Raw genomic sequence first — 14,379 nt, forward strand, 5'->3', positions numbered from 1 at the left:
ATAAGCTCTCTGGCCTTTATTCAGTTTTTTAAGTTTATATATTATACAAGCTTCATCTACTTAACACATCCTGGAATGTATTAAGTTCAAAACCGTTCAACTCCATACCCCCCCCCCCGTATGTATGGACTCCCAAAAATACATAAAGAAAATGTGCCAGTATGTCCCATAGTGGATGGCATTGATTCCCCCACATACAAATTAGCTAAACATTTGGCGAAAGCACTAACACACAATACTGGCAACACACCATCACACATAAAAAAATTCAGCCCACTTCAAAGCCAGCATAGAAAACCTTACACTCCAACATACTGACATAATGGTCAGTTTTGACGTCTCTTCCTTATTCACAAATGTCCCACTCAAGGAAACCTTAGAGTTAATCCAAGCTAAATTTCCTCCTGATATCTGAGCCCTATTTCAGTTCACAATGGACTCAGGCTATTTCGTTTGGCAAGGAAAATTCTACAAACAAATAGAGGGGACAGCCATTTGGGTTCACTACTCTCTCCTCCCTTGGCCAACTTCTTTATGGAGACTTTTGAAGAGAAAGCCTTAAACTCCACCCCACAAAAAACCAACCATATGGCTTTGCTATATTGATGATGTGTTCACTATTTGGCCACATGGACACACTCCTCCCCTTCTTAGCACACTTAAACAATCAACATCCCAGAATCAAATTCACCCTGGAAAAAGAGGAAAACAATAGCCTCCCTTTCCTAGACACACTAGTCACCTGCCAACCTGATGGAACCTTGGTTTTCTCAGTTTATAGAAAACCCACCCATACAGGCAAATACATCCACCAACAACCCCCCCCCCCCTCACAACAATATGGAGTTATTAAGACACTATACAACAGGGCTAAACTAATCTGTTCAAATGACAATGCCCAAGCCACTGAACTAAACCACATCCTCAACACTTTCTCAGCCAATGGCTACCCCTTCTTAGCACACTTTCCAATGGCTACCCCCCCCCCCCAAAAAAATCCAAAAATATTGAAACCAATAAACCACAATCCCCCCCCCCTTCACAACAAGGATTACTCCAAATCCATCACCATTCCCTACATCTGAGGCACCTCAGAAAAAATTACCAAAATCTTAAAAAAACATGACTTGACCTCTTGTTACAGATCATATAGAAAATTGGCTTCCCTTATCTGCTCCACTAAAGACCAACCACTTCCTCTAGACCTATCTGGTGTATACCAGGTCCCTTGCGGCTGTAAGCTGTCCTACTTTGGCCAAACAGGCAAGACAGCGAATATCAGAATTTCAGAACACGAGGACTACATCCGTTTTCATCAGTACAGCCACTCTGGTCTTGCAGACCATACTCTGGATACATGCCACAGAATACGGTGGAAGAAAGCTACAGTAATACACCGTAGCAAATTCAAATTTGAAAGACTTTTCATGGAATCAACCTCAGCCCTAAGAAACATGCCAAACCTCAACAAATTTGGGAGACATACATCAAAAGACCTTCAGCCCAACGGCCAAGAATACCTACACAGCCCGCTAGAGGGCACCATCAGGACTTTTAGGAGAAACAATAGCATCCTCACTTCTTCCTCATTTACTGTGTGTAGTGCCTGCGTGTACGTGTCTTCATTTTAAGTTCCTGTGAAGATGGCAATGTGACGTTGCCGAAATATTGGAAATATTTATTAAAGTTTAATTTAATTTATATTCTATTGTACGTTGTGAATTCCTTAAGTTATTTAGTAAGTTGGTATTATCAACTACTAGAAAGGCCACATAACTGGGATGATCTGTATAGGTTCAAGCAATCAGCATGTGTGAAGTATGCTCAAAAAATAAAATAATATGGAATGTAACTAGAATGGCTGGTCTTACAGGGTGCCTTGATAAGGCTTTAGCTTCTTTTTTTTTTCAATTACAGTTTAATTGACAAAAACTGCTTGGTTTGGTGCCTTGTTATGTCTATAACAATTTTTTTTTCTTCTGTAACAAACATACTATTGCAGTATTCAGTGGGATACGGAAATGACTAAGTTGAAACTTTATCTTCATGCTGAAAGTTTTCATGCAGCCAACTTACACTAATGTGAATGCCATTTTCAAGCATTTCACCCCTAACAATAAACGTTAAGAAAAGATCCAAACTCAAAATATTTCAATACAGTCTGACTACCATCTTTCCAACAACAACAACAAAAAAAACTGAAACATTGTTTTTTCCAAACACAACTCAGAAAATGGGGATACCATAATTCAACTGTAGAGTGACATGTTTCTACCAGAAAATGGTAGTTAAATGAAATTATTCCAGACAAAAAAATCTGATCTTGTTTGGAGATTTGGACATTACCAAAGGTAATGGAAGATAAAGAGAGAACATTCTTACAAGTAACAAGATGGGAGTTGTTCTTGCAGCATTGAACTTGATGAGTTTTTCCTTTAGTGTATAGGATTTGAGGTCATTGAGAAAAGGTTTATTTATACAAAGAATATGATGGTCAAAAATGCCAAGTCCATGAAAACTTTATCTCATATAGATAGTGTTTGGTAAGATGACCAAATTAATACAGAAAGCATTATTCATAGAGTTGAGAGTGAAGGGGGGGGGGGGGCGGAGGAGAAGAAAGAATGCGAGACCATTCTTGAAACTTACAAAATATTTTATTATTATTACTATCCTAAGACTATGGTGTCAAAGACTCATCTAGGAGGTCCCTTTGTCATACACATAGTTCATCATGCCATGACGTAAATACATTCAAATTCTCTGCTGACACCACCCTCTCAGGCAATCACTCCCTTGCATCAGAAACTATTTTGGTCAATGGTCTGGACCCTCTCCAACATCTCTTCATCCTTTTGAAAACCAAGTGACCAAATCTGTGCACAGTAGTCCATATGTTGCATTATCAGAACCTCATGCAGTGGAACTAGAATCTTCTTACTTCTATAAGTCAGTGTCCTCTGCATCATTGCCCAAATTTGTTGTGTTTTCCTCACAATTTTGATGATGTGTCCTTTAAATTTTAGATCCTTATCCAGCATAACACCAAGATCTCTTATTTCCTCCATCTCCAATAATATATCCCCACCAAGAGTAAATTCTACATCCCATCTTTGTTTTCCAAATTTTAAAACCTTCCATTTTGGAATATTGAACTGGTATTTCCACTCCAGTGCCCATTCACTCAGTTTATTCAAGTCTTCTTGTAAAGCCCAAAATCTGCTCTACTACTCGTTGTTTGTCCCAACTTTCCATCATCTGCAAACAATTCAAGATGTTGGTTTCATTCTTTATCCAAGCATAAACACACAAATATTGCGCATGAAGTAACTTCATGACTGGGCTACTTGTTTATAGAGGCTAATGACTTCACATGAATTGCCTTAGTATCCCATAATGCAAGGCACATATACTTACAGACGTGTATAATACTATGCATATGCGTGTCTGTATAATGTACATATATATTATATTATATATGTATAATACTATGCATTATGGGAAGGGCCACTACCCATACTTGTTTCGACCTTTATGCAGCCAGACCTAAAAGAGATACCAGCATTATATTAGTCTGAAAGGATATATGCCTTGCATTATGGGATACCAAGGAAATTGATGTGAATTCGTTAGCCTCTGTATACAATTAGCTCAGTCGTGAAGTTACTTCGTGCTCAAACTTTGTTTACTTGCATCTGGATAAGGAATGAAACCAAGAATATAATTTCTCAGTATCTTTAATTTATAGTATAACCAAGTGAAAAAACTTTCAACATCTATCTCTAACCAAGAGTATTTTAGTAATAAGGTGTTACATATTTTGACTACTTGTATGTGGGAAATATATGACTTATGCATTACTTCGACCTTCGTATCTCGTCTAGGTCTGGTTCCCACTAATGAGACCTCAATAAAGGTTGAAACCGGTCTGGGTAATGGCCCTTCCCATAATTCATAGCATGTAAGGATTTGTATCTTGCATTATGGGATACTAAGGAATTGATGTGAAGTCATTAGCCCCTATATCCAAGTAGCCCAGTTGTGAAGTTACTTCATATGCAAACTTTGTAATGCTTATGCTTGGATAAAGAACGAAACCAAGAATATAATGGCATCTTTAATATGTAATATAAACAAGTGAAAAAGCTTTCAACAACTCGATTTCCCCATTAAAATATGCCCCATTATCATTAACATACAGGTTAAACAGCAGTGGCCCCTAAAGCACACCACTAGCGACTTTCCTCTTCTGGGATATTGCTCCCTCATACACAACTTGCTGATATCTATCAGATATCCAATCTCCAATCCCATGCACTACCATAATATCCAACCCCATCTGCTCTAGTTTGACCATCAACTTATTATGTGATAATCTATCAAAAGCCTTTGCAAAGTCTATGTATACTACTGTTTAGCCATCTCCCACATTTATTGCTGCTTTAACCTTATTGTAATAAATAAGTAGATTACTAAAACATAACCTCCCTTTAGCAAACCTGTGCTATCCATCAAAGATAATACCATTATTTTCAACCCAATTCAGGATCCTGATTCTCACCAGCCTTTCAAACACTTTAACCAAAACATCTGACACACAGATTAGCTTATAATTTGATGCTTGAGTTCTGTCCCCTCCCTTATGAAGCAGTGCAATCTTGCCTTCTTTCCACTCCTTTGGAACTTGATCCAATCTAAGACTCATGAAACAAATATGTCAAGGCAGATGTCACCTCCCTGGCATATTCCTTCAAAATATGTGGTGATATCTTGTCAAATTCCGCAGCCTTATTAATGTCAAGTTTGCTCAATTCCCTATATACCTCTTGTTCACTCACATTCAGTCTCTTCTCCTCATCCACTGCTCTCAAACTCTCCATGATGTCACTTTTGCAATATCTCAACTATATCTTCTGCAGCAGTTGTCCTTATACCATTTTCTGCAGTCAATGTTATCTTACCATAATTTTTTTTTTTTTTTTTTTTTGCTTGCTACATATCAAAAGAACACCCTAGGATTTTTTATTTTTTTGGCTTCATTAGCTAATTGCTGTTCATACTACACTTTTTGTTCTCTTAACCAACTGAGTCACCCTCCTTACCTTTTCCTTTGTACTCCTAATGATTTTAATGAGTAAATTAGTTTAATTTAATGGATTTAAGATAGAAAATTACATATGTTCATATGTTAGTAGTAGTTAAGTAGGACCTTTAGTAGTGACTCTATTTACTTTATTTAAGTCCACTAATAATAATAATAATAATAATAATAAAATGCAGGCATGGGAACTGAAGCCCAGTTCATCACCCAGAATTGCCAAACTCTCAATTTCGGGATCTTTAGTTGTAGTAGAAATGGAAATTGGAGAAGAAGGTAGTAGACTTCTGGCAGTTCAGTATGCAGATAAACCTTGTCTTACTCATTTATACAAACAATGGATGCAACCAGAGCTTCTTTTCAGAGTAAGTGGAATGTATGTTTTTCCTTTTTAATTTGTGTGTGTTTTCCAAAAGCCTATGTAATGTCCTGTAGATAATTCATATTTCAGTTCTTTTCTTTTATTCCAGTCACATCTGTAACATTCTACGTAACTCACAAAACATAACTTTCTAAACATAAGTTTCTTAGCTCTGTATCCTTATTAACAATAATTTCTCCATGTCCTGTTATTACAGAGAAATCTCTGATATAGAAGTTTTCTAAATTAATAAATTTTATTTGATTCATTCATAATAGTGCTTCACAGCAACACCAAGAGATGGAAAAATATATTTATTGACCTTAATAATATTTCACTGGTTTTCTACCCACCATCTTCAGAGCACAAATTAAAACTGTGACAACCACATAGCACTTAACTAAATAATTGTTGAAAACATTTCAAAGTGTAACTGAAACAGAACTAATGTCATAACAGAGTTGATAACCATAAAGTTAATTTGGAGAAGTCAGGCTATCAGGTCTCAAAATAACTGTCTCCCAGATCTCTGGCAAATTAATGCAACCATACCTGTTGAGATTGGAAGAGTGCTTCATAGCTGATGCTGATTCTAAAAAGTCTCTCAGACCTAGAACAACTTTTGTGTAACATTGGTGTTACACAAAATGTCACATGGTCTGCCAATCCTGACTTGCCATACAGATGCTCACATATGTAATTTTTATGTTCCTCAATGTGGACATTAACTGATCTACCAGTCTGTCTCCAAAGTAGGTTAAACTGCAGTTGCAAGGAACTTTATGCACTCTAGTATATTCAAGAGAATGAATTGTTCTTTAGGGGAATGGATGAAGGTAACTATCTGAACGAGAGGTTTGAAAGTGGCATGCTGATCATATTTGCATAAAACTTTGGCTATTTTGGCTATTTATTATACCCTTAATATACAGGATTGGAATAGTTATGCTGCTATCCTGTGTGATGGTTCCAGTGGTATTCATTATTCATAAATGCACCTTTGACATGGAAGGATCCTTGACTTCAAGGGACATTTTCCCCACCCCTCCCTTGACATAATTGAATAATTCAGATTCACCATATATTCAGGTTATTTCTTAGGGAAAGAAAAAAATTATAAATAGCTGAATGGGACTGCAATGTGTTATTCTCCCCATCCTTACCTCCCAGCTAACTTCTGTAACACTCAACACAGCTATGCTTAAACCAATAGTTTGGCTGTGCTGTATTAATGAAATGTTTGATATTTGGCCTCATGGTCCAGACATTGGATACATTTAAAATGTTAAGCTGTGCATCTTAACATCCAACATCCTAAAATAATTTCAGTTGTTTGCAGATGATACGAAGCTGGGAAAGGTTATTAGTAATAGTGCAGATGTGGTAGCCCTGCAAGAGGATTTGAATAAGCTAGACAGATGGGAAAATGAATGGGGATATTGGTTCAATGCAGCAAAATGTAAGGTCTTGAGGTTTATGACACATCGACGGGATGCTGCATACTCTATTGGAGGAGCTATACTGAACGAAGTAGGGGATACAAGATATCTGGGGTTGATGATTGATAGAAACCTGAAATTTATGGGACATATTGCAAAGGTGGTGAAGGTAACACAGAGGATTGCTGCAATACCAAAAGGACGTTGACCTACAGAGATAGAAGAGTTATCATTCCATTGTATAAGACCCTGATCAGACCACACTTACACTATTGTTCTCAAATTTGGTCCCCATGTTTTGAAGAGGATAAATTAACTGTGGATAGGGTACAGAATCAGATGACAAAGATGGTTTCAGGACTGTACAATTTAATTAAGAGGAATGGCTGAGGGAATGTGTACTGCAGAGTTTGGTGGATAGAAGGAGATCTGATATGATTGAGACTTTTTAACTGTTGAGAGGTGGTTACAGGATTGACACTGGGGAGTTCTTTTGTTTGGTTGAACAGCAGGAAGGAGTGATGACAAGGGGTCATCCCTGGAAGTTACGAAAGGAAACTGTGAGAAAGAGGGTGAGGAGAGGATTCTTTGCATGGATGGCGGTTGAACCATGGAATGCATTGCCTGATAGAGTGGTGAGAGGGAGAATGGCCAATGAGATTAAGGAGTGGTATGAGAGACTTTGTGTTTCCTAGGAGGGACCTCCTGCAATGAGTCTTTTGACTCCATGGAGACCTGAATAATAATAATAATAATAAACTTCACCATAGAAATATATAGTAACAATTATCTCCCCTTTCATAGATATGCATGACATGTCACATTATCCTTTTCCATTTACAGAAAACCCACTCATTGAGAAAGGTATTTACATAAGTAATCACACAACCACCCTTCTCAACAGTAAGGCACTCAAAATACTGACTCACTGAGCCAAGGCCATTTGCTCAAATGACTCAGCTGATTGAAACTGAACTCAGATACCTTTGCAACTCCTTTATAGTGAATGGCTGCAACTCCTATAAAATACTGGATGCACCCCATCTTTCCTACAATCAACATGCAGGATCACAATAAACTCTTCCCACTCAATGGTTTCCATGCCATTTTCAAACCTCTCATTCAGATAGCTACATTCATCCATTCTCCTAAAGAACAATTCATTCTCTTCAATAGACTTGAGAGCATAGTTCCTTGAAACCGCAATTTAGCCTACTTTGGATAGACTCATTGATCAGTTAACATCTACCTTGAAGAATATAACAATTACATACATGAGCATATCTATATGACAAGTCGGGATGCAGACCACACTCTGGATACTTCTTCGCACAAGATTAGATGAAAAAAGACATTGATGTTACAGAGAAGTTATTATAGGTCTGAGAGACTGTTTTTATAATCAGTATCAGCTATGAAGTCCTCTTCTAATCTTAACAAGTATGGTTGCATTAATTTGCTGAAGATCTGGGAGACAGTTATTTTGAGACCAGAGAGTGTGACTTCTCCAAATTAACTTTACAGTTATCTGGCTCATAGAGGGCACAATGTATCTTTTTCAGTTACAATTTAAAATCTTTTCCATGATTATTTAGTTCAGTGCTGTTTGCTTTTCTCTGTTGCTATGTGTAAAACCAGTGAAATATTAGTAAGTTCAATAAAAGCTTTTTTTTTCTCTCTCTCTTGGTGTTGTTTATACCATCATCATTATCAAATTCCTGACATGTACCCTCTAGGGGGTGTACAGGATATGATAGTACTACACGAAAAACTTACGCCATTACTAACTTAATTAATTATATTAATTATATAATTATAATTATATATTTTTATTATTATAATTATTGTTATATAATTATAATAATTAATTATATAAATTAATTATAATAAATTATTAATTACGTAAGATACTATCTCCTGGTTGAAAATAAAACTTCTTTATTAAATTCACTAGAGACTGCTGTGATCAAATAACTTGATAGTAAATGAGATGATATTTTAAAATGAAATAAGAAATGTGTAAATTATGTGAAGAAAATGGAACAATATTGCCAGCAAAGGTTGGTCAATTGGTAGAGCCTCTGCTACTAATGGCTCGCAAAAAGTTAAGCATGGTTAGTAGTTGGAAGGGGATAATCATTCTATGCTGTTGGCACACTCTCCCTCGATGAGTCTTTGGACTCCCTAGAGGTGGCACATAATAATAATAATAATAATAATATTTTGGCATTCAGAACGAGGCTGCAAATTCACTCGCCACATATCTCTGAAAACTTCTCGCCTGTGCAGTGTTGCTTTCTGGATCCCTGGATTAGTTGAAAATGGATTACTGTGTGTGTGTGTGTGTGTGTATTGCATGCAGATTTGGTCCCCTAGTTTTTCAAGGGAATTAGAATATACTATAAAGGTCCAGAGACAACTAAGGTGGTTTCCATTCACTGGAATCCTAGGTATGAAGAAAGATTTTTTTTTATTATGTTAAGCCCATACACGAGAGGTTGGTTAGTTGATTTTCTTTCGCAGCCCAATCCCCTGTGGGTTGGGAAAGAAGGTACTTTTTCACATTAGATTTGAATGACTGTATATTATATTCTCGAGGAACACAGCAAGGGGAAGACTGTTCCATAGTACAGCAGTTGCAGGGATGAAGGAGGAGGAGAAGAAACTTATTCTATGGGTTTCAAGGTGCACTGTGAAGGAATGTTGAGCAGCAGCTGCATGTGTTGCTATTGTAGATGAACATTTTCCTTGGAAATATTTGTAGAATACACAGTGTGGAGATCGATCGTCTGTGTGAAAGTGGCATGGAGTTTGTAAGAGATGGGTCATTAATAAGTCTGATTGCTCTCCTCTGTATTGAATTGAACATTTTGAGGGAGCTTTTGGGGCCCTTCCCCATATGTGGGAGCAGTATTCGATGGTTGGGCGGATTTGTGATTTGTATAAGGTTAACAGCTGTTCGAGGGTGTAGTAATGTCTTGAGCTAAAGAGAAATCCTAGTTTTTTAGAAGCTGAGGATGCAATGGTTGTTATGTGTTTATGCCAGGAGAGGCTTGATGTCAGTGTAATTCCAAGAAGAGAAATCTCAGATTGTCTGGAAATTTGAATGTTGTCAAAAATAATACTGGGAGAAAATGGTTCTTTTTTTATGAGCAATGAGACAGTACTGGGTTTTATTTGCATTGAAATTGACTAGGTTATCTGTACCAGGGGCCAGTTCCAATAGGTGTGCAGGGCGTGCGTACATACAGGTGGCCAAATCTCTATGGCGGCCAAAGGAATAAATTCGATATAGCCTATAGTTATTAAAATATCGGTGATGAAATAGGAACATAACTTTGTTAAAACTTATAGCGGTGCTAACTTTGAAATATCTTCTTTGGGTTTCATTCTCTATCTCTTTAAAAACCTCACTCAACAAGGAATGTTCATTCAAGCGAAGCATAGTTTTGGCCTAGTTTTTTGCTGCTAAAAATACATAATTGGGAAAAAAATGGAATTACAATTTTTTGTTTTTTTTCTAGTGCCTGTTATAAAATATACCACCATCTTTCAGATAGACCTGACAGACAGATCAGAGTTTTTTCAGAATCTGTACAGAAAGGCTTAAATCAGTTTGGGTCATTACAACATTTATTTATTCATTCAAAAAGAGAAAAAATAATTTGTGCTTATTATTATTATTATTACCATTATTATTAATGTTTTTTATTATATGTTTAGATATGTCGGATAGGAAAACTAAACGTCTGTCTGCTGCTTTTTATCGCAAAGGAAAGAATGAAAGTGATAAGGAAAAGGAAAAATTACGAGGATCCATACTGAAATATATAAAGTTAGACGAAGATAACTCAACAACATCAATCACTTCAGAACCTTTTCCAGATAGTAAGGACGAAATCAAAGTGGAATGTGTAAAATCAAATGAAAAGTTTGAATTTCATTCAGAACTGTGCCAGGAAGAAGAGTCAATGCCGAAATCAAGTTGTGGGGATAATTTACAAAGTAGTCCTTCTGGTAATTGTGCTGAATTCACAACAGAATGTGATTTAGGGGATCCTTGTACCTGGCCATCTTGTTAATAATCGGTTATTAGAACTCATAATTCATAAGGGACCTGTAACACCTTAAAATATAAACTTTATTAAAGATAACAATGGAAGATCATTTTCCACGTCACAGTTTGTAAGACTCTTATCTAATGATGAAAAAGTTCAAAGAACTTGGTTAATCTATTCTGAAAAATCCAATAGTGTATTTTGCTTTTGTTGTAAGCTGTTTTCTTTAAAGAAAAACAAATTAACAGATGTTCTATTCACTGCTGAAAATGTTCGAAAAAAAACACTAGTGTAGCCTTACCCTCCAGGGCGGCTAATTATCTCTTGCACGCAGGCGTCTAACAGTCTAAAACCAGCCCTGTCTGTACTCCATTGGAGGATGGCTTGGAGGTCTGAATTGAGGACAGTGGTGGTTGCTGTTCTGTAGGTTGAGGTGAGTTGTGTGGAGTAAGGTTTACCAAAAGAAAGGGAGTGCAATGTGCTGTTGTCTGTAAAACTGTATATTGGGTTGGAGGTAAGCTGAAGTTGATCACTGATATATAGTAGGAAGAGGGTTGGTGAGAGGACAGAACCTTGTCGAACCTCAGCATTAGTTGAATGGTGAGAGGATAAGGAACCATCCTTCTTCTTCTTCTTCTCCCATAGTCCTAAATGAACTGTTGGGTCATTCATGGCTGGTAGGTGATACTCTTTGCTAGCCTCCTCCAGTTGTCTCGGGTTCTTGTTCTTGATGTCAGTTGAGAAAGGGAGGAATTTGTTCATTTTTTGATGTTATCAGTCCATTTTAATCAAGGTCAGCTCCTAACCCTTGATCCCGGAACGATTCTTTCTAGGGTTTGCTTTTGGAATGCCATTAGCCCTCTCCACGTGTCCGAACCATTTCATCTGTCTTCTTCTGATGACTGTCAGAATATTTTCCCTTTTTCTCCCATCTATTGAGCCAATCAGTTTTCGGACATTTTCATTGGTTTCGTGAGCAGTATAGGGAATTCTCGAAAGTCTTCTGTAAGTTTTCATTTCGAAATACAGGAGTCTCCTCTCATCTTCCTTCAATAAAGTCCAGGCCTCACAACCATACAAAAGGACAGAATTCACCAAGGTGTCAGTCTTAGTCTGGTTGTGATTGCTATTCTGTTATCTCCCCACAATGGTTTTAACTTCTGTAGGGCCACGGTTGCCTTAGCAATTTGGTATTTAATGTCAGTTTTTGAACGACCATCTTGACTCAACGTGCTTCCTAGATAAGGGAAATTCTTTACATTCTCAATTTGCTTATTGCCAATTTGTATCTTTAAGAATTCAATGTCTGATTTTGAGGTTATCATTGTTTTTGTTTTTGTAGGTTTATGTATAATCCATATTTTTTTAATGTTCCGAAAACATGGCTGGTTATCTATTGTAATTCTTCTTCACTTTCTGCCAGAAGATCGATATCGTCAGCGAAACGTAAGTTATTTATTCTTAGTCCGCCAACTACTATTCCAGTGTCATATTCATAAAGAGCTTCATCTATGACATATTTCAGAAAACAATTAAAAAGAAGAGGGGACAAGATGCATCCCTGTCTTATCCCCCATTCTGCCCGGAACGGTTCACTGCTGTAATTTTTAATTTCAATTCTCATATCAGATGAGGAATAAAGAGATTTAATAATCCTAATGATTTTGTTGTCAGTACCATAATGTTCTAAAATTTTCCATAATGCCTCGTGCCATATTGAGTCAAAAGCTTTTTGAAGGCCTAATAAGTTGTGACAGATTATTTTGTTATGTTCTATGTATTTTTCACCTAGTATGTGTATTGTAAAAATATGGTCGATTGTACTTCTGGACTTCCAGAAACCTGCTTGTTCATCTGATAGTCTGCTTTCTATTTTCTTTTCGATTCTTGAAATAGTATTTTTAACAGGATTTTGCTTGGATGACTAATAAGGCTTATTGTTCTATAGTTGCTACATTTATTGCTGTTTCCCTTTTTAGGGATAGGCACAAGGACAGAAGTCCACCAATCAGAAGACCAAGTCTCTGTGTTCCATACATCCTGGAATAAATTTAGCAAGGTGTCTATGATGATGTCACCTCCTTCGCGTATCAGTTCCACTGTGACACCATCACTTCCTGGTGATTTTCCAATTTTTGAGGAGCTAACTGCTGCAATAACTTCTTCTTTTAATATCGGGTAATCTCCTTCCTCCGAACCTCCTGGCAAAATTTCATCCAAAATATCATCGGTCAGTTGAGGGTCCTTTTGAAAAAGTTTGGTTGCGTAACATTTCCATCTATCAATTATTTTCTGGTTATCCGTGATAGGAGTTCCATCTTCATCTTCTATGCTCCGATTAATTGCGGTAAAAGGCTTGGTTAGCTTATTGATAATTTGAAAAGCACTTTTAGAATTATTTTTATTTAAGTCCTCTTCTATATTTTTGCATTCATCCAATATCCATAAGTTTCTAGCATGTTTGATTTCTTTTTTAATAATCTTATTAGTATTTTTATACTGTTCTCTATTATCACCACTATTAATATGGGATTTCAAATATCTTCTTTCGTCGCATAGGTCCAAAATATTGTTGGTTATCCATGGTTTATTTATTTTCCTTTTGTATCCAAGGATTTTCAGCTGTCTTAGTTATCTTTTGTGAGAAGTATTTGGTTTTAGATTCGATACTATTATGTTTCTTGAAGCTTGTGTCAAAAATTTGTTTTAATTTGTATTTATATAGTGTATTTATTTGGGGATCTTTTAATTTTTCTATATTATCTTTTACGAGTTGATTTTGTAGGTAATCTTTCCCTCATTTTCATATTCACGGTTGCGATAACCATATTGTGGTCACTGCCAATGTCGGCTCCAGGAAATGATCTGGTTCTTGTGAGGTTGATGGAGTTTTTAAATCTTGTGCTTACAAGGATAAAGTCAATTTGGTTGTGTGTTTTTCCATCAGGGGAAGTCCATGTCCATCTTCTGAAAGGTTTATGGGGAAATAGAGTGTTAGTAATGGTAAGTTCATTTTGTGAGGCAAAATTGATCAATTCAAAACCTCTTTCGTTTGTCTCCCCATAGCCATATGGTCCGACAAATGGGAGATAATCCTTGCCGATGTCTGTTCCAATTTTGGCATTCCAATCACCCTGTACAATCAAAAGGTCTTTTCTATTCACTCTGGTGATTGCTGAATTAAGTTGACCATAAAACTCCTCTACTTCGGAGTCCTCGTGATCTGTGGTTGGGGCATAGACCTGTATGATAGTGATATTGAGTGGTTTTCCTCTCAGACGGACCAGAGCAATTCTGCTATTGATAGGGTTGAATTCCATGACAGAATTTCGTGATGATTTGTGTATCAAAAATCCAACACCTTCCTTTCTGCTGCAGTCACATCCAGAGTAAAAAAGCAAATGTCCTTCATCTGTTGTTAGC

At 36.7% G+C, this 14,379-nt stretch overlaps 1 protein-coding gene across 5 annotated transcripts in view; it reads left to right on the forward strand.

Annotated features, from left to right (window-relative positions):
- Nucleotides 1-14,379, forward strand: part of LOC150092840 (dynein axonemal intermediate chain 7-like) — a 497,248-nt gene that overhangs the window by 377,942 nt on the left and 104,927 nt on the right. For 4 of the 5 annotated variants that reach the window (XM_090414468.1, XM_090414471.1, XM_090414469.1 and 1 more), the window contains one exon: nucleotides 5,281-5,463. The exons of the other annotated variant lie outside the window; for it this stretch is intronic. In XM_090414468.1, the coding sequence (XP_090270594.1) occupies nucleotides 5,281-5,463 (183 nt within the window). The remainder of the gene's footprint in view (nucleotides 1-5,280; nucleotides 5,464-14,379) is intronic. 5 annotated transcript variants of the gene reach the window in all.

The sequence above is a fragment of the Typopeltis vanoorti genome, chromosome 25 (assembly GCF_054136105.1).
Source record: "Typopeltis vanoorti isolate ZY-2024b chromosome 25, IOZ_Tvanoo_1.0, whole genome shotgun sequence".
NCBI classification, from domain to species: Eukaryota; Metazoa; Arthropoda; class Arachnida; order Uropygi; family Thelyphonidae; genus Typopeltis; species Typopeltis vanoorti.